Genomic DNA, 18,349 nt, shown 5'->3' with positions numbered 1-18,349 from the left:
GCTTAGAAGAGTGTCTATCCTGAAACGCTGGAAAGCAACTCTGCTTCCGTTTCTTTTTCTTAAGTGTCCATTGCAAAGGGCTCCTGGGAGGGGTCTTAAGGCCAGTGTGTCTGTAGCTTTTACATCCCTACCTGTGAAGAAGCTCACAGGGTAGGAATGGGGTGCTGCACCCCGAAGCAGAGAGAGCCGAGAAGGCTGCATCCATGTTGGAGCCCAAGGTGGGGAGGAAGAGGGCACACCTGCTGGGAAAGGGGTGGCATGGGGAGGGGGGATTCTTGGAGGGGGAGCTATTTCTGTGAGATCCACCAGGACAGAGGGAGGGTGGACTGATGAGGGAGGGGCAGCATGGGGGTGGTGCTGGACTCCTACAGATGACAGGTAGGAGGAGGGGCTTGGAGGGTGACTGTAAGCCTCAGAGGCTGGGGGTGTAGGGTGAGGGCAGGAAGGAAGGCAGGTGACCCTGGGCTACACCTGTCGACTGGGATATTGGGCTCTGGTCCCTGCCAGCCCTCCTCCAATAAGCCCCTCTGGGCCTCCAGGGAGAGGAGGGAGGAGCCTTGCCATATAAACTGTATTTTTAGTTCCCTGTGCCTCTCCCCAGCTGCTATAAGACACCTCTCCCCACCCCCAGCCCACTTGGCTGAAGGCTCCAGAAGGACAGCTGGGCAGAAGGGGAGACGTGGTCAGTGCAAGGGCTGCTGGCGGGGGCTGGGAGGAGGGCGGGCCTCGGGGGGTCTGGGGCCAGCTTTGGAGGGTCCTCAAACTCATGCATGACCTCAGCAGATCCTGCAGGCTCCAGGCCCCAGCCCTGCTCTGAGTCTCGTCTGGCACTGGTCCGGGAGGCAGACTCTGCCAGGAAGGAGCAAGCTGAGCTGGAAGTGGGTGGGAGGCGCTGCCTGGGCTGGCCTCCAAAGGGGCGGCTTCGGGGAGGAGGAGGAGGAGGTGGAGGAGAAAGGGGGGTGGCCAAGACTGAGGGGACCTACAGCTTTGAAGATCCAAAATGTTCTTTCTTGCCATCTTTGGTTCCCCACCGTGGAGTCTTAAAGTGTAACACCTCTTCCCTCCCCCAGATTCACTGGGGAGGGGCCGCGGGGGGCCGGGGGGGGGGGAGGGGGGGCGGCGAGGTGTGAGTTGTTAGCTGGGTTCATGAATTCCCAGGTCACCTTTGAAAGAGAGTTTGGTGCACAGTCATCTGGGCCTCAAACTTGTGCAGGGGGAGCTGGAAGCCCCTTGCTAGAGAGTTCTGAGTATGTAAGTGAGGAGAGGTGGGAGTCACAGGGAGCAAGGTGGAGAACGGCCTTTTTTGACTAGACAGGCTCCTGGCTTACCTTGCCAGCAGAGGGCATTCAGTTAAAAAGCCTTGGGGATGTGTAGTCTGGACAAGAAAAATCTTAGGTGAGCCTGAAACTTCTCTCAGCTAGTTCTCTACATTCCCAAGGAGCACCAGAGAGCCAGGACAAGGGAGTGAGCTTGACAACAGGGCATACTTTGGTTTTTAGAAAGTGAATTCGCTGCTCCTAGAAGTATTCAAGCAGATTATGATCTGTAGGGAAAATTCCTGCATTTAGTGCAGGGGTCTCCCAACCTCTGGGATCTAAGGCCCAATGATCTGAGGTGGAGCTGATGTAATAACAATAGAAATAAATTGCACAATGAATGTAATGCGCTTGAATTATCCCCAAACCATCCCCCCACCCCTGGTCCATGGAAAAACTATCTTCCACGAAACCAGTCCCTAGTGTCAAGAAGGTTGGGGACCGCTGATTCAGTGGGAACTTTGATACCACCTAGGCCTCTGTAAGTTTCAAGATCCTATGTCTCTACGATTCTAGATTCCTCTTTCTTTAGTTTTCTGACTCTGAATGTAGAACCCAAATTTTCAGAGGGGTGAAAGCTGAAGACTCTGGCCCTCTAGAACTGTAACTCTAGGATCTCAAGTGCCCAGAGTTTGAAGACTCGAGGATGATTCTATATGTTTCAGATTTTCCCATTCAAAGGATTCCGTGATATGAAAGGGAAGAAGAGGAAGAGGCAGGTCTCCCTTGGTGGGATCTAGTTCTGCCTCACTGGGTGTCAGACTAACTCACCTGTGTGTGTGTATACATGAGCGTGTAAGGCTGCAGAAAATTTTGCGTGCAGAGGCAGCCTGGCTTTCCTATTCTGTGCCTTTCCAGTTTCCCTGCCCCAGCTATTAGAAGGCTGTCACAGGGATAATTATAGCCCCCAAACAAAGCTGGCGGCTGCAGGTAGCCATAGCAACTGCTAGGTACCGCCAGTTCTGTTGTAGAGATGTGTAAGTACAAACAGATGTTGGTCCCTCCTATTAACTTACAAGGTAAAACTTAAAAGGTTCATCAACTTCAAAGCCATGGGTTTCCATGAACTTGCCAGTTAATGAGGGTGCCTGCCAAGGGGGTGACAGCTTTATATTAAACACTTTAGTGCTGGTAACAAGTTGATGAGATTTTAAGTACTCAGGCCATCCTTGGAAAACTCTGGAGGCTGGAGATGGGACAAGGGCTGTGGATTGGGCTGTTGGTTCCAGCTCTGCCACTTACCAACTTCAGGCAGGTGCACAAGATCTCCAAGCCTCTGTTTCTGAACAGCCATGTGGGATAACAATGAGCCCTGTTCTGCCAGCCCCTCAGGGATGTGCCGAGGTTCTCAAGAGGGCACCAGGTGGAAGGTTTTTGCAAGTGGCATAGCTAGGGCTGGGGATTTAAATCGGAACCAGTGATGCTGATTCTTTCAAGGGTGGCCCCAGTGGGCCCCAGGGGTTGGTCCAGCCTGGGGGCAGCTCGCTGCTGCTTCTGCTCTTCTCGCTGCTCTTCCTTCTGCGCTTCCCTCCCATACTGATGGGCTCACCCTCCAGCAAGGAGCCAGGACTAGGAGCTGACACCTCAGCAAACTCTCTCAGAGTGGCCTTTCTCTTTGACCCTGAGGCTGGCACAGAGTCGGCCCTTGGTAGCGGGATGGGGAATGGACAGATGAGCAAATGCTCAGCTAGGTCTGTGTCGTGGTGCATGGGCTTCCCTTGTGTGGCCCCCAGGCTCTGGTTGCAGCCTGCATGGGCTCAGTAGTCGCAGTGTGCAGGCTCTCTAGTGACAGCGCTTGGGCTTAGCGGGCACGTGGGCTCTTAGTTCCTTGACCAAGGATCGAACCCATGTCCCCAGCATTGGAAGGCAGATTCTTTACCGCCTGACCACCAGGGTAGTCCCTTAGTTACTCATTTTACAACTGACCCTTTCGCTGTGAAAGCTGAATGACTTCTGGAGATATACCAGCTCAGTGTCCTGGGTTAATATGGAACCTCACGCGTGGTTCAGGAGCACATTGTCAAGAAGGGGCCTTTGTGCTTCTGGTCTCTTCAGTTATTAGGAGTTTGCTGACTCAATATCTAAATAGCGATCACTCAATGATACACAAGAGGTCACACAGGAAGTGTGATGGTCATCCTTGAATTGAAATGGGAGCAGGCTTTACCAGAATCATAATGGAGACCCAAGGTTGTTCTGGAGAAGCTCTCAGTTTGGGGGTCTTACTTGGTGCTAGCCATGGAACCCTTTCACCTAGCATTTCCTACCACATAGCCAATTCTTATCAGTCATCCCTGTTCATATTTTAAAGAGGGGGATCTGATTGGTGTAGTTAATAGACACTGGCTATTTGACAGAGCCATGCCATTGGCTGCCTCTAATTAGGTCCCAGCCTTGGTTCAATCAGCTGTGACTAGCCACGGGATTTGGGAGAGGACATGACCTCAGGGGCTGGGGCAGGGCAGTTATCTTTAGAAAGAGCTGTGTATGTAGGGCAGTCATGACTGACAGGTCCAATACAGTCCCAGGGTGGCCAGGACACCTGATGTTTATCCCTGCTGAATCTCATGGTCCACAGCTATAAAATGGGATGATGCTTTCTACCTTGCTGGGGCATTGGGAAGACTAGATTAATCCTGCCCAAGGAGGCACTTTGTAAACTGTAAAGTTCTATGGAGACCCTCAGCTACGTAAACTGAACTGTAATGTTATTCCTCTTATTTATCTCTCTCTCCTAGGAGATTAAACACCAGGATATGTTTTATCTGGTTTGTGTCCTCAGCATGTAGCAGTTTCTAACACACAGTAGGTACCTTATAACTGTTTGTTGGATGGATGGCAGAATGGATGATGGACAGATGGATGGATGGTGGGTGAGTGGATAGAGGGGTTGATGGGTGGATGAATGGATGATGGATGGATGGATGGATGGATGGGAAGGTGGATGAATGAAAAATAAGGGTTGATCATTCTCTTGCCTTCCTGGGAATGCCATCCACCTTTTTAATTCAGTGAACATTTATTCAGTTCAACTTGGTATACAGCACTGTGCAAGGCCCAAGAAACACACAGATGAAGGAAACAAAGCTCCTGCACGTGATAACCAAGTAAAGTGTTTGAGAGCATGGACTCAGGGGCCTGACTTCCTGGTTCAAAACCCAGCTCTTCCATCAGCTATGTGTGTGATCATGGCACAGCTCCTTAACTTCTCCTCCACGAGATGGGGGTGATGTCTGTATCATATAGGGCTGTCAGGAGACTAAGCGAGTTACCAAATGTAAAGTGATTAGAATAGAGCCTGGCACCTGGCAAAGTCTCTGAGTACCGGGTGCTAGGGTACTAATTGAGGAGCCAGCATGGATACAAAGAAATAGGATGCAGTGAGGTGAGCAGTGTGACAGGAACACAGGGAATAAGTGGAAAGGGCAGGAAGTTAATTGTGCCTTGAGGGGGTCCATGAAGCAAAATTTTTCAGAGGAAAATATCTGAACAATATTTGAGCTTTGTGGGTGGAGCAGGAAAATGCAGGCTCCAAGAGGTTATGGATCTGCCCGGGTTCACCCAGTTATAAGCAGGAAACCATCAAGGTTCCTTCCCACCACTCTGAAGAGTGAGAGGCATTCTGGCAAAGTGGGCTTCTAGAAGGTGGGCAAAGAGACTGCTAAGGCCAGGACAGTCCCAGGGCCACGCCAGGGTGCCTGCTGCCCTGGGCTTAGAGACATGGCAGTTCCTCTTGGGGTAGCTGACAGCAGGGGGAGTTGGGTTTCAGGCCACTGGCATCGGCCTTAGCTGTGCCCTTTCTGTTGGCCTCTGAGAGTCCAGACAGTGGCCCAGCCTCCACCCCACTCTCCGCACACACAACCCCACCACCACACCCGTGACCTGAGTTGGCCTACCTCCCTACAATGGCACCTGCCTCAAAATAGCTTCCATGTGAGGGCTAGAGAAAGGAAAAGATTAGACCCCTGCATGAGAGAGGGGGGTGAGGGGGAGGGAGAGAGAGAGTGAACAAGCTGTCAGGTGATCCCTGTCAAGCATTTGGGAAGGTATAAAATCCCTTTGGGGCCAGGCAGCCTCAAACCCCAGCTGTCGGAGACAGAACACCCAGTCAGTCCGCCCTTGTTCTTTTTCTCTTCTTCAGACTGCGCCATGGGGCTCAGCGACGGGGAATGGCAGTTGGTGCTGAATGCCTGGGGGAAGGTGGAGGCTGATGTCGCAGGCCATGGGCAGGAGGTCCTCATCAGGTAAAAGGAAGAGATCCCACTGCCCCCATCACCTCCTTCCTCAAGGTCAAGAATGTTTGCCTGCAAGGTGGAACGTTTGCCCCCGGGGTTGACCAGTTGGCTGCTGTGTTAATTAACTTTGTTAAACCCCCTATTTGGTTCTCCTTTGTTTTTATGTGTCAGAGGTTGGAATCAGGAAAGCAGATCCATTTCACACCTGTGCTAGCAGCTGGGAGGAGCTTTAATGATCAAATCCTTGATGCTTAGAGCCCACCAGGAGGAATCCTAAAATTATAGCTAGAATTAACAAGAAAGGTCTGAGAGGTCTTTCTCACCTCACCTAATGGATGAGGACCCAAAGGACCTAAGAAGGGAAGGATGACCCCAGAGTCACAAGTTCATTAAAGTCTGTAAAATGCCAAGGATTAAGACACGGCCTTCAAGATGAGATGTGGAGTTCTATACCTGGCTCTGCCGCCGAGCTGTTGTGTGACCTTTGGGAAAGCACACAACCTCTCTGAGCCTCAGCTTCTTCTCCTATCAAATGGGAGGGGGGAATCCTAATACCTACATTATACAGTAGAAGTAAGAATTAAATAAGATGCTGCATCTAAGGAGCCTAGCATAATTCCTGGCATAGAGTGAGTTCTGAAAGATGTCAGTAACTCTTGGAGATGAAGCTTAGAATTGGGCCCTTTAAAGTATAATAATAATAATAGTAATTATTATTACTGTGTTGGGTCTTTGTTGCTTTCTCTAGTTGTGGTGAGCCGGGGCTCCTCTTCATTGCCAAGCATGGGCTTCTCACTGCTGTGGCTTCTCCTGTTGGGGAACACAGGCTGTAGGTGCAGGAACGCGGGCTCCGTGGTTGCGGTTCTAGGGCTCTAGAGCCTGGGCTCAGTAGTTGTGGTGCGTGGGCTTAGTTGCTCGGCGGTATATGGGATCTTTCCAGACCATGTCTCCTGCAGTGGCCGGCAAAGTCTTACCCATTGTGCCACCACAGAAGTCCCTAATCCTGACTTTTGATGTTGGGTGTGTCTTTTGAAGGCTCGGAATAATCTCCAAGCACATCTTGCCTTCTTTAGCAAGGGATTCCTGAATAAAGAACACCCTCCCGCTCCCCGCCCCCAAATTCTGAGTTTTGTAAGCAGAGGATGGCTTGTGGTTCAGAAATAGAACCTCATGTTCCCATTGCCGTCTTCCCCAAGTGGTGATAGACTCCCCTCTCCTCCTGGTCCTTTCTCATGCTCTGGGCAGCACGAGTCAAACGCCTACATCGACATTTGTGCACCTGGGAAGAGCTGGGCCCTGGTTGCCATAAGTGAATGGATTGTCCTTTACACTTTACAGATGAATTTCTCCTTCTTTACGAGTCAGAGCAGGTTTTCCTCTCCCATTTAGACATCCTTTCAGCCTCCCTCAGGCTTCACCCATTTCCAGCTCCCGTGTCTGGGAGAACGACCCAGACATAAGCTATAAGCTCTGTTATCTGGAGTTTCAGCCCTTAGTGGCCCATGCCAAAAACACATGAGAAAGGATGGTCAAGTTCCCTGTTGAATCTAACTGGCATCTGGGGGGTTTCCTTTGTGTCTTTCTCCTCTTACGCCTCTGTCAGTTGGCTACTGGCACTGCAACAGGTCCCATTTGACTGGACAGAAGACTCTCCAAAGCAGACATCACCTCCTCAGCGCTCCCTTTGCTGTGTGACCTTGGACAAGTCACTAACCCTCTCTGGTCCCATTTCCCTATTTGTTGAGTGGAGGGATTGCCTTCATGGTCTCTGAGATCCCTGCCCACCCTCATGCCTTGGCATTCTTTGAGTCCTTGATCCTGCCTTGCTTTTGGAGAGCAGGCAGGGTAGCTGGGTGGGAGACCAGTTTGCCAAACAGGAGTCTTTCCCAGGTGACCTGGGGGCTGTCAGCCCTAAGTCGGTGACTTGGAGGTCTGGAAGGAGACTTGGGGTATTGTATCATGGGAGAAACAGCCCCTCCCTTCCCAGGGTGGATCAGAGAAAACTGCCAGGGGCCAGGAGCCAGGGGCGAGACGTGATGCTGGAGACTGCTGACCCCTGGCAGGCCCCAGAGAGCCTGATGCCCCATCACGTCTTAAGCTGAAGACATGCAGAAACCACGCCGACAGCTTCTGCCTCTTGGTGTTTGGGGGCCAAGGACAAGGAGAAAGGAATGCTGACTCCCAGGGTGCCCTGTGAGAAATGACCTTGTGATTTTGTTCCAGATGCCGAACCTGGGCTTTCTTACTCTTCTTGAAAAGGTCATTTCTCCCACTCCTCTGGTTATGACAGATAGCAAATTCTGTTCGGTCTGTTAATAAAACTCTGAGGGCTTCATTGCAAGTATGTGATCATTATATCCTAGAACATAATAACTGGAAGGTCAGTTGCAGAGTCTGGCTCCAGGAAACGGGGATTTTTAGGAGGGCAGAAGCAGCGGAAGAGGGCTTTGGGCCCCTGCCTTTCCTTCTTTTCCCCAGATCTTTTCTGCTTTATTTATTTTTGCATTTGAGCAAAGGATTTCAAGGCCATGAAAAATTGGGAAGTCACTGCTGGTGGCCAGTATGTCTCATGTCTCCAGGAGAAAACATGGCTCAAGAGTCCCAGTCAACCAGTGGCAGCTACAGACAGAACCCAAGATGCCCAATCCCAGTGATGACGATGATGGTGGTGAGGATGGTGATGATGGAGCTGGTGAGGATGACGGAGGGGATGATGGAGGAGATGATGGTGATAATGGAGTTGGTGAGGATGACGGAGGGGATGATGGTGGTGAGGATGGTGATGATGGAGCTGGTAAGGATGACGGAGGGGATGATGGAGGAGATGATGGTGATAATGGAGTTGGTGAGGATGATGGAGGGGATGATGGAGGAGATGATGGTGATGATGGAGCTGGTGAGGATGACGGAGGGGATGATGGAGGAGATGATGGTGATAATGGAGTTGGTGAGGATGATGGAGGGGATGATGGAGGAGATGATGGTGACGATGGAGTTGGTGAGGATGACGGAGGGGATGATGGTGACGATGGAGCTGGTGAGGATGACGGAGGGGATGATGGTGACGATGGAGCTGGTGAGGATGACGGAGGGGATGATGGAGGGGATGATGGTGACGATGGAGCTGGTGAGGATGACGGAGGGGATGATGGAGGGGATGATGGTGAGGATGGAGTGGTGAGGATGACGGAGGGGATGATGGTGACGATGGAGCTGGTGAGGATGACGGAGGGGATGATGGAGGGGATGATGGTGACGATGGAGCTGGTGAGGATGACGGAGGGGATGATAGAGGAGATGATGGTGATGATGGAGTTGGTGAGGATGACGGAGGGGATGATGGAGGGGATGATGGTGACGATGGAGCTGGTGAGGATGACGGAGGGGATGATGGAGGGGATGATGGTGACGATGGAGCTGGTGAGGATGATGGAGGGGATGATGGTGAGGATGGAGTGGTGAGGATGACGCAGATGGTGATGGTGATAGTGGCCTAGAGATTTTGATGAGGACAGCAAATACGTATATATATTACACACTGATTGCTAGGCCCTGTGTTAAGCGTTCCTGTATATTAACTCATTTCAGCCTCACAATAACCTCATGAGGTAGACATTATTATAGTCCCCACTTTTAACAGAGAGGTTAAGTGACTTGCCTGAAATCCCAAGGCTGGAGTTCAAGTCCAGCAGCCCGGATCAGCACGCCCACTCTTGAACCCTATGCCACATCGTCCCGCAGTCTCAGCACACTAGAGATGTGTTCCCAGTCTCATCTGGCTCTTGGGTTCTAGAGCAGAGAAGAATTTATGCAGGCCTGGGAGTGTCTTCCATCTTTCATGTGGGTGTCTGGGTGGGTCTCAGCTCAGAGCACAGCTGGGAACTGGCCTCCTTTCCCACTGACCGGTAATAAACTAGGCAGGTTGACGATAGGATTGAGGATGAAAGCGCAAGGCAAGCGCGTGCTTCTGAAACACTGGAAGAAAAACGCCCCCCATCCCCCACCCACCCATTTCTACAGGGTGAGGGTCTTCCAGCTGCTCGTTTTCTGAGTTGCCACTGTCACAAGTTCCCAGGTAGGGCTTTCTGTGGCTTCCCAGGGACTCCCAGCTGCCGGCCTTGGGGGCAGTGGAGGGAGGCATCTATAGGAAAAGATCTGGTGGGCATTCAGGAGCCAGGTTTTTCTGCAGTGTTAAAGTAAATCCGGGGCTCCCTCTCCGGCTGACAAATGCTAAGAGTGTAGGGTGAGGTCCGGGTTGGAGGGGTCAAGCCTTAGAACTTGGAAGCTGAGAAATAAACTTTTTGGTTTACAGATAGTTGATCCAAGACCCAGAGGAGCTGAGTGACTTTTTCAACATCACAGAGCAAAGCAGAGGCAGAACTGGGGCCAGAACCCAGCTTTCATAATTCTCAGTGCTTAGTCTCTTCCCCAGACATCCGGGGGTCTCCCAAGATGTCTCAGACCCCTGGCGGCCTTGGGTCCCAGGTCCTCGGTCCTCTTCTTCCCCAGAGAGTCTCCCTCCAGTGTCCCGACCTTCACCTGTGGGTTCTGGGTCTTGCACCTGTCAGGCAGGAGTTCAAGGATCATTGTCACCAGATAATAATAGTCAGGATCTCAGGGACCCTGGGGTGAAAGGTGCTGGAGATGAGCTGTCAGTGATGTAGAAGGGTTGGCCAGGGCCCCAGATGAAGTAGTGACATTGAGCATGGCTGTGGGCCATGGGTGTTCTGGGAAGGCAGGGGGGACACGCCCCTGGGGGAAGGGGGCGCTCCCTGTCTGTGCTATGCCCTGTGTATGTATGTGTGTGTGTGTGTGATTGCATGAGCACGCGTGTGATGTGGGTATATGCTATGAGATACTTGTGCACACTGGAGTGTGTCCACAGTTAGGTTTAAGGGTGTTCCAGAGCCAGGAAACCGCAAAAGAGAAAGCTTTCAAGGAACTGAAGCCATCAGACAAGAGGAGGGGAAGTCCAGCAGACAGGGCCACTCCAGCAGAGGTTTCCCGGTGCAACACAAAAGAGAGAGCATGAGTTATGAAACCATCTGTGTGGGTTCCTGTCTGGCTCTGCTACTGACTAGACATGTGACCCTGGACAAGTCACCTACCTCTGCAGCCTTCCCTTTGCCCATGAGCAATGGGGAAAATCTCTCCTTCCTCCCCGTGGCAGGTACAACTCCCATTAATGATTCCCACCTTTCTGCAGAATGAAAGACTGAAGTCCGAGGCAACAGGTGACTCCTCGGATCACTGCGGCCAGCTCCCTGGGTCCCTGGCAGGAGTGGGGACCTGGTCTTTAGCAGATGGCTCCCACTGGAGATTCTCACTGTCAGTCCTGTGAGAGGCCTGGGAAGAACAGGGAGGCAGAGCAAAATAAGCAAGAGCTTTCTGAGCCTGAGAGCTGTTCAGACTAGAAAAGCTGTCACAGGAAGTGGTGAGCCTCCTGGGGCTGGAGGTATTTAAGTGGCCAAAGGATGATCCTCCGGCAGGAAGCTGCAGAGATGGTCCCCTGCATGGACTACATTCTGAGTCACTCAGATCTGATTTCAGTCTGGCTCGTCTGCAGCCCGGCTATGTGATATTGAGCTAGGACCTCATACTCCTCAGCCTCTGTTCCCTCATCTGTAAAATAGGGATAATACATCCCCAAAGGGAACTGCAAGTGCAGAGCCTAGCATGGGCCTGGCACACAGCACATGCTCCACAAATCCTTAGCCCCTGTGCTCCTCCCTGCTCCACTGTGACACCGTCTAGTCATCTTTGCTCCCAACAACTTAGAGCAGATGGGGGTGAGGCCAGGAACCACGCACATGTTTTTCCTTCCAGCTTTTTACAGTAACAATGAAGCAGATGATGATACTAAAAATAGTAATAGCAAGCATTTATAGGACACTTCCTGTGTGGCCCTCAGCCTATACCATCTCAATTTAATCCTCACCCTTCTATAAGGAGGGACTCGTTATCCCTATTCCTTGGATGGGGAGACTGAAGCACAGAGAGGTGAAGTGAATTGCCCAGAGTCACACAGCTAGCAACTGGGAAGGTATGGATTTGAACTTGAGTCTGGCCACCTCCTGACCCCTGTGTCTAACTCGAGCCCTCCTTGTACCCCCCAGGCTCTTCACAGGTCATCCCGAGACCCTGGAGAAATTTGACAAGTTCAAGCACCTGAAGACAGAGGCTGAGATGAAGGCCTCCGAGGACCTGAAGAAGCATGGCAACACCGTGCTCACGGCCCTAGGGGGTATCCTGAAAAAGAAGGGTCACCACGAGGCGGAGGTGAAGCACCTGGCCGAGTCACACGCCAACAAGCACAAGATCCCTGTCAAGTACCTGGAGGTGAGTGGCGGGGCCTGAGTGGCTGGGAAGATGGAAGGGGAGACCTCGAAGACCTGAGATTCGGGTTCAAGTCCCAGCTCAGTTATAACTTGCTGGGTAACCTATGCTGTTCCTCTTTATCCCCCAGTTTTCTCATCTGTAAAGTGGGCTGCTACCCACTTGGCCTTCTTCCTGGGTCATTGAGAGTAAGCATATTTTTCCCCCAAATGAGTGTCTTGTTATCAAGGGAGAAGTGGCTGTGAAGTACACAGCTTGCATTCTGTCCACGGGTAGGCACCACTACCCCACCCTCTCGACAGATGAGGAAACTGAGGCAGAGAGAGCTTAAGCAGCTTGCCCCTGGTCACAGAGGCACCAAATAGCAGGACCAGGATTCAGACTAGGTCTCTATTCCTCCAGAAACCCAGCTCCTAGTCTCTGTGCCACTGCAAGTCGGACATACACAGGACTCATGTGGCAGGAGTTCCGTAGCTGGGGCTTGATTCTGGGTGGGAATTATTAGTTCTAGCATCTTTACAGATGAAGAGAGGGCGCCTCAGGTGTCCGAGGCATAAGCAATTGGCTTGAATCTCCTGTGACGGACTGAGAAGTTGGGTGGGCTGGGGAGAGTCTGAGTTTCAAGTCCTGTGTCCAGACCCAGTGGGAGGAGGGATGTGGCAAGAAGGAGAACTAGGGAACTGGTGAATAGAGGGCCCTGGGGCTATCACCCCTGAGGATGGGGGCCACAGGCAGTTTGGTGCAGCAGTGAAGGTGCGGTTAGCCATGATAACTTCCGGTTAGGATGGGCCATGAGAAGCAGTTTGCATGGGTCATGGCATGGAACTTTCATGATCACCCCCATGAGCTTAGGAACTGCATTCAGTGTTGTCTTTTAATCTTTCATGAAAGAAGTTCAGAGGTCAGGAGCCCAGAGCTGGTGTGGGAGCCCCATAGGTACCGGGGATGCAGGCTCTTTCTATGTTGGCATCCTTGGCATAAGCTGCTAGAGCTCCAGCCTTCTGGTCCATATTTCAAACAGAGAGCAGGAGGAAGAGACAAAGGCTCTCTTTTGAGAAACCCCAGGCATCTCACCCAACAGTGTTATTTACATCTCATTGTCCAAAAGTTAGTCATGAGATCACGTCTATCTGTGTGGAAAGCTGGGAAACATGGTCTATTGCCACTCCAAAGACAAACTAGTGTTCTCTTACAAGGAAGAAGGTGAAAATGGCCATTCGGCAGGTAAATAGCATTCTCTTCCCCAGGCAGGGACTCTTCTCATCCCCATTTTACTGATTTGGAAACAAGGCTCAGAGAGGTTGAGTAGCTTGCCCCTAGTCACACAGCTTATAAGCCAGGAGGGACAGTCTGATCTATGTTACTCTGGAACGCATGCTCTTAATTCCTGATGGTACAACGTCTCCCATGAGCAACTGCTGTCACCATTGTCTTCTGTCCCATCATCTAGCTCCCCTACCTGCTCTCCCAATGGTTGCTGTGAAACTGTTAGCTGCTCAGTCATGTCTGGAGAAGGCAATGGCACCCGACTCCAGTACTCTTGCCTGGAAAATCCCACGGATGGAGGAGCTTGGTGGGCTACAGTCCATCGGGTCGCTGAACTGGACAGGACTGAAGCGACTTAGCAGCAGCAGCAGTCGTGTCTGACTCTTTGTGACCTTCTGGACTGTAGCCTATCAGTCCAGCCTCTGTCTATGGAATTCTCCAGACAAGAATACTGGAATCGGTTGCCATGCCCTCCTCCAGGGGATCTCGAACCCAGGTCTCCTGCATTGTAAGCAGATTCTTTACCCTCTGAGCCACCAGGGAAGCCCCACCTGCTCTCCCACATCACACACAAAAAATTCTGCCTGCCCATCTGAGCATCACAGACATGAGGAACAGTTCCTGCCCCTGGGATTCAGCACAAGTGGTGGTTTTGCCTCCCCGTCTTCTCTCGGCAAATCCCTGTTCATTCTCCAAGGCCCAGCTCAGAAGTCACCTCTTCAGTTCTGGCCCACAAGGCAGTCAGCTGCTCCACCTGCCAGCCCTCCCCAGCAAAGGCATTTATTCCAGTCCTGCTGTGGCGCCTGCCGGCTGTATTGTAATTTATCTCTTTATCCAGCTGTCTCCTGGGTGGGACAGGAGCTCCTCAAGGTCAGACCCTGGCTTCTTCCATATCTGAACCCCAGTGACAGGCAGGGGGCTCACAATCCAGCTTGAATGATGGATCTTGTCTCCAGGGACAAGCAGACAGGCTTAGAGAGAAACCAGTGCGGTCTAGAAATAGGACTACCAGCTAGCAGACTAGAACCAGGTCTACTTAAAACAAGTTTGAAAAGAAAGTGGAAGTGAAGTCACTCAGTTGTGTCCGATTCTTTGCGACCCCATGGACTGTAGCCCATCAGGCTTCTCCATCCATGGAATTTTCCAGGCAAGAGTACTGGAGTGGGTTGCCATTTCCTTCTCCAGGGAATCTTCCTGACCCAGGGATCGAACCCAGGTCTCCCGCATTGCAGGCAGACGCTTTACCGTCTGAGCTACTGTAAAAAATTAAGACAGCGCCCTGCATCTGCTGTTCCCCTCACCATGGAACCTTTGTCCTGTTCTTCATGAGAAACCGCTCCTTCTCACCCGTGAGCAAGGGGGCCCCAGCGGGTGCTGGGTGCTAAAGTCTTTTCTCAGTCTTCTAGCTGCCTCAGCCCACAATTTTGTAAGTATTAGTGACTCAGAAGTTGACTCAGGAAAGGCTGAATTGAGGGACCTAATGGAGTCAGGATCTCGCTCTTACATGTGAGGTCATCCGTGGAGGTCAGGGTGGAACTGGGCCTGGAACCTGGGTCTCCAAGTTCTTGCTAGGTCAGTTCATCCCCTCACTTGGCTTTGTTATGTTTATGACATTAAAAGGGAATTAAATACATGTTCCATTTGATGCCCAGCAGTAGGTGTTTGTGGCGCTGTCCCGGTTTCTGAGCCAAGCAGGATTTACTAGGTGTTGACATTTGTGCTTCTGAGGCTGCCCTGCACGTGCTCCCCTCACCCCTACCCATCAGCTTTTGGCCACTTGTACTCTGGATACCAGAGAATATGAACAAACCCACCAGTGGTGGCCTCTGTCTCCCTGGCTCTGGCTGTTGTTTGTACACAGTCCCCTGGGTGCAGATTCCAGCTCTCTCATCCCCTTGCAACATGACCTCAGTCTGGGCCTCTGTAAAATGACACCCCTTGTCCACAGGCCATGGCTGAAATTGGCATCAAATCTTTCTGAACTGTTGAAAAAGCAAGTCGCTTCTTACTATATAAGGTTGCTCAGTCCCTTAAAGCAGCCCTGTGCTGTGGCGATGTTTGTGCCCATCTTTCTGGGCATGACAATGTGGATGGTAGAGCCAGCGGTGACGGTGAGGCTGCTGTAACATATTATCAGTCTTGGGCCCGAGCATGGACTGGTCCCTTTCTGCTTCCTCTCTCTCCTTCCCTTTCACCAATGCTTCTGAGGACCAGCTCCATGCTTGGTGCAGAAAATAAGATGTTCTGACCACCCTCCCCGACCATCCCTCCAAAAGGCTACTGAAAGAGATCACCATCCTAAGCCATTAAATGCAAAAATTAAATCCACACATGGAAGTATTTTCTAGACTTTCTGATTGCAAAATCCTGGATTAAAACCATGTAATAGGTTGGGTCCTCATTCTGAGCTGAACCTCCAGTACCTTGGCTATCTGATGTGGAGAGCCAACTCATGGGAAAAGACCCTTATGCTGGGAAAGATTGAGGGCAGGAGAACGGGGCAACAGAAGATGAGATGGTTAGATGGCATCATTGACTCAATGGACGTGAGTTTGAGCACATGCAGGGAGATAGTGAAGGACAGGGAAGCCTTGCGTGCTGCTGTCCACGGGGTTGCAAAGAGTCTGACAGGACTGATGACTGAACAATAAAACATCCTGAACATAGTAGAGGGGCGTAGCGTGTGTGCACGCTAAGTCGCTTCAGTCATGTCCAACCCTGTGACCCTAGGGACAGTAGCCCATCTCTGTCCATGAGAGTCTCCAGGCTAGAATCCTGGGGTGGGTTGCCATGCTCTCCTCCGGGGGATTTTCCCAACCCAGAGACTGAACCCATGTCTCCTGCATTTCCAGCATTGCAGGTGGATTCTTTACTCTGAGCCACCTGGGAAGCCCCTGGTTGGGGGTGGGGGTAGCCAACCCACCAAGCCATGTGACTGTGGCCACAAGCCCAAGGCCTGACCTTTCCTCCTCTGTATTAAGATGGGCCTCTGTTATCCCATCTGTACTTGTCTCATGGGTTGTGGGAATTAGAGGAGTTAATCCATGGAGACCACTCAGTAGTGTGCCTGATATATAATAAGTGCTCAATAAATGGCCCTGCAATAAAGCAAAGCTGGGGCTGGGGTTGATTCCCATCTGGCCCCTGGCTCGTCCTGCCGTGACCAGCACCCCTCTGCTCCTGCCCCTGCAGTTCATCTCGGACGCCATCATCCATGTTCTGCATGCCAAGCATCCTTCAGACTTCGGTGCTGATGCACAGGGAGCCATGAGCAAGGCCCTGGAACTGTTCCGGAACGACATGGCTGCCCAGTACAAGGTGCTGGGCTTCCAGGGCTAAGCCCCACCCCTGTGCCCCTCACCCTACCCACCTGGGCAGGGCGGGCAGGGACTGAATCCCAAGTAGTTATAGGGTTTGCTTCTGAGTGTGTGCTTTGTTTAATAGAGGTGGGTGGAAGAGGTGGATGGGTTGTGGGTGAAGGGAGCCTTGGGAGAGGCCTGGGGACCGGGCTTTCAGTGGAGGGTCATCAACTTGGGAACCAGGAGAAGCTTGACTGTGGCTGGCTGAGTTTGGGTCAAACTCAACTTTCCTTTCACCTCAATGCCAAGCCAATTCCTACCAACCCCTAAACTGACCCGCACCTTTACCCTCACCTTGAATCCCTAATCCGAGCTGTCAACATAAACTCCAGCCTAATTCTCTGACCCTATCACCTAGCCCCTTGAAGACAGCAGAGTGTCGGCTTGCCCTGAGAAGGAAGTGTGGGCCGGGTGAGACAGCCACACCCAGCCCTAGGGAGGCATGGAGGCATGGTGTCTGCAACATAATGTCCCTTCTCAGGTGGGGGAGTGACACCTGGTTTAATAAAGGATTTCTCACGTCACAGTCTCTGTCTGGCGTTTTTCATCTCTTAGAGCAGGGGTCCCTAACCTCTGGGATCTCATAACTGATGATCTGAGGTGGAGCTGATGTAATAATAATAGAAACAAAATGCGCAATAAAAGTAATGCACTTGAGTCATCCTGAAACCATCCCCTCATCCCCCACCTCTACCCCTCACACCCGTCCATGGAAAAGTCATCTCCCACGAGACGGATCCCTGGGGACTGCTGCCCTAGAGTAAGTGTGGGGGCCCAGAGAAGGTGCAGACTCAGGGGAAGATGGTCATCATGGTTACCACAACTTAGGAAAGATGCTCAAGGACACTAGTAAGTGGCAGAACTTGGTTTAAAGTGCAGCCTGGAAGCTGGCAGAGACTCCAGCTGAGGAGACAGCTAGGCGGCCAGCCCATGGCAGGACTGACCTTCTGGCCACAGAACAGGGCAGAAGCATGGAGAATAACTTACCAAAGCGGGCCAAGAGACACAGTCCATATCTACAAAGCCTGAGCGGAGCGCATGGGTGGAATGTGTAAGTTTCGCTGCAGGGAACTAGAATAAAACCTTGGCCTGTGGCCGCAGCAGCCAGGTAGCAGGCTGGAACAGGCTGTAGAAAGGGGTCTGGTAGTCTGGATCAATGTGAGTACCCAAGCTGAGAGGGGCTTGAAGAGCATTCAAGACTCAGGGCGCCATCTGTGGGAAGCCCTGAGTCCTCCGCCCCATACATCTCCAGGGGCTCCCAGGACAGGCAACCTGGTGCCCCCTGCCCTCGAGCAGTCAGACCCCTGTGATGAGCCCGACCTCCCTGTCCCAAATCTCAGACTATGCCAGGTTTCACAGCCACTGAACCAACCAGAGCCCATCTTCAGAAATAGACATGTCTCAAATCCTAACAGACTCATTCGTCCGGTCCTGCTGCAGCAGCAGAGGGCAGAGGCCTCCTGCTCTGCTTCAGGCTTCAGGAATTCTTCCACAATCTGATAAGTTGAGAAACGAGTGGAAGGGAAAACAGTGGGAGGGGGATCTTGGAGCCTGGAGAAAAATTCCATGTATTTATATAGTAACTCCACGGAATGCCCAAATGACGAATATATGTATGCGGGATGTAAAGAGGAATAATTTGGTCCCTGCCCTCAAGCAATTGACCATCTAGTCAGGGAGACACGTGTGCTCTGATGATAAAAAAAAATTCAGGGTCGCAGAGAAGAACCAGGTATTTGTCACATACCATCAGTATTCATATAACAAATATTTGTGGAGCTCAGCAGGTAAGAAAAGCTCAGTTTATACCTTTGATGTGCAAAAAAGGCAACTTCTT

At 51.6% G+C, this 18,349-nt stretch overlaps 1 protein-coding gene across 4 annotated transcripts; it reads left to right on the top strand.

Moving 5' to 3' along the window:
- The first annotated feature begins 634 nt into the window (after positions 1–634).
- Positions 635–17,038, top strand: MB (myoglobin). 4 transcript variants are annotated; one of them, XM_012159955.4, is made up of 5 exons: positions 635–682; positions 4,055–4,121; positions 5,458–5,560; positions 11,668–11,890; positions 16,346–17,038. In XM_012159955.4, the coding sequence occupies exons 3-5, from the start codon at positions 5,466–5,468 to the stop codon at positions 16,490–16,492; spliced, it is 465 nt and encodes a 154-aa protein (XP_012015345.1). In that variant the 5' UTR covers positions 635–682; positions 4,055–4,121; positions 5,458–5,465; the 3' UTR covers positions 16,493–17,038.
- The last annotated feature ends 1,311 nt before the right edge of the window (positions 17,039–18,349 follow it).

Source organism: Ovis aries, chromosome 3 (genome assembly GCF_016772045.2).
Source record: "Ovis aries strain OAR_USU_Benz2616 breed Rambouillet chromosome 3, ARS-UI_Ramb_v3.0, whole genome shotgun sequence".
In the NCBI taxonomy this organism is placed as follows: domain Eukaryota; kingdom Metazoa; phylum Chordata; class Mammalia; order Artiodactyla; family Bovidae; genus Ovis; species Ovis aries.
The sequence above is the reverse complement of the archived record's forward strand: the minus strand, read 5'-3'. Positions and strand labels throughout refer to the sequence as shown.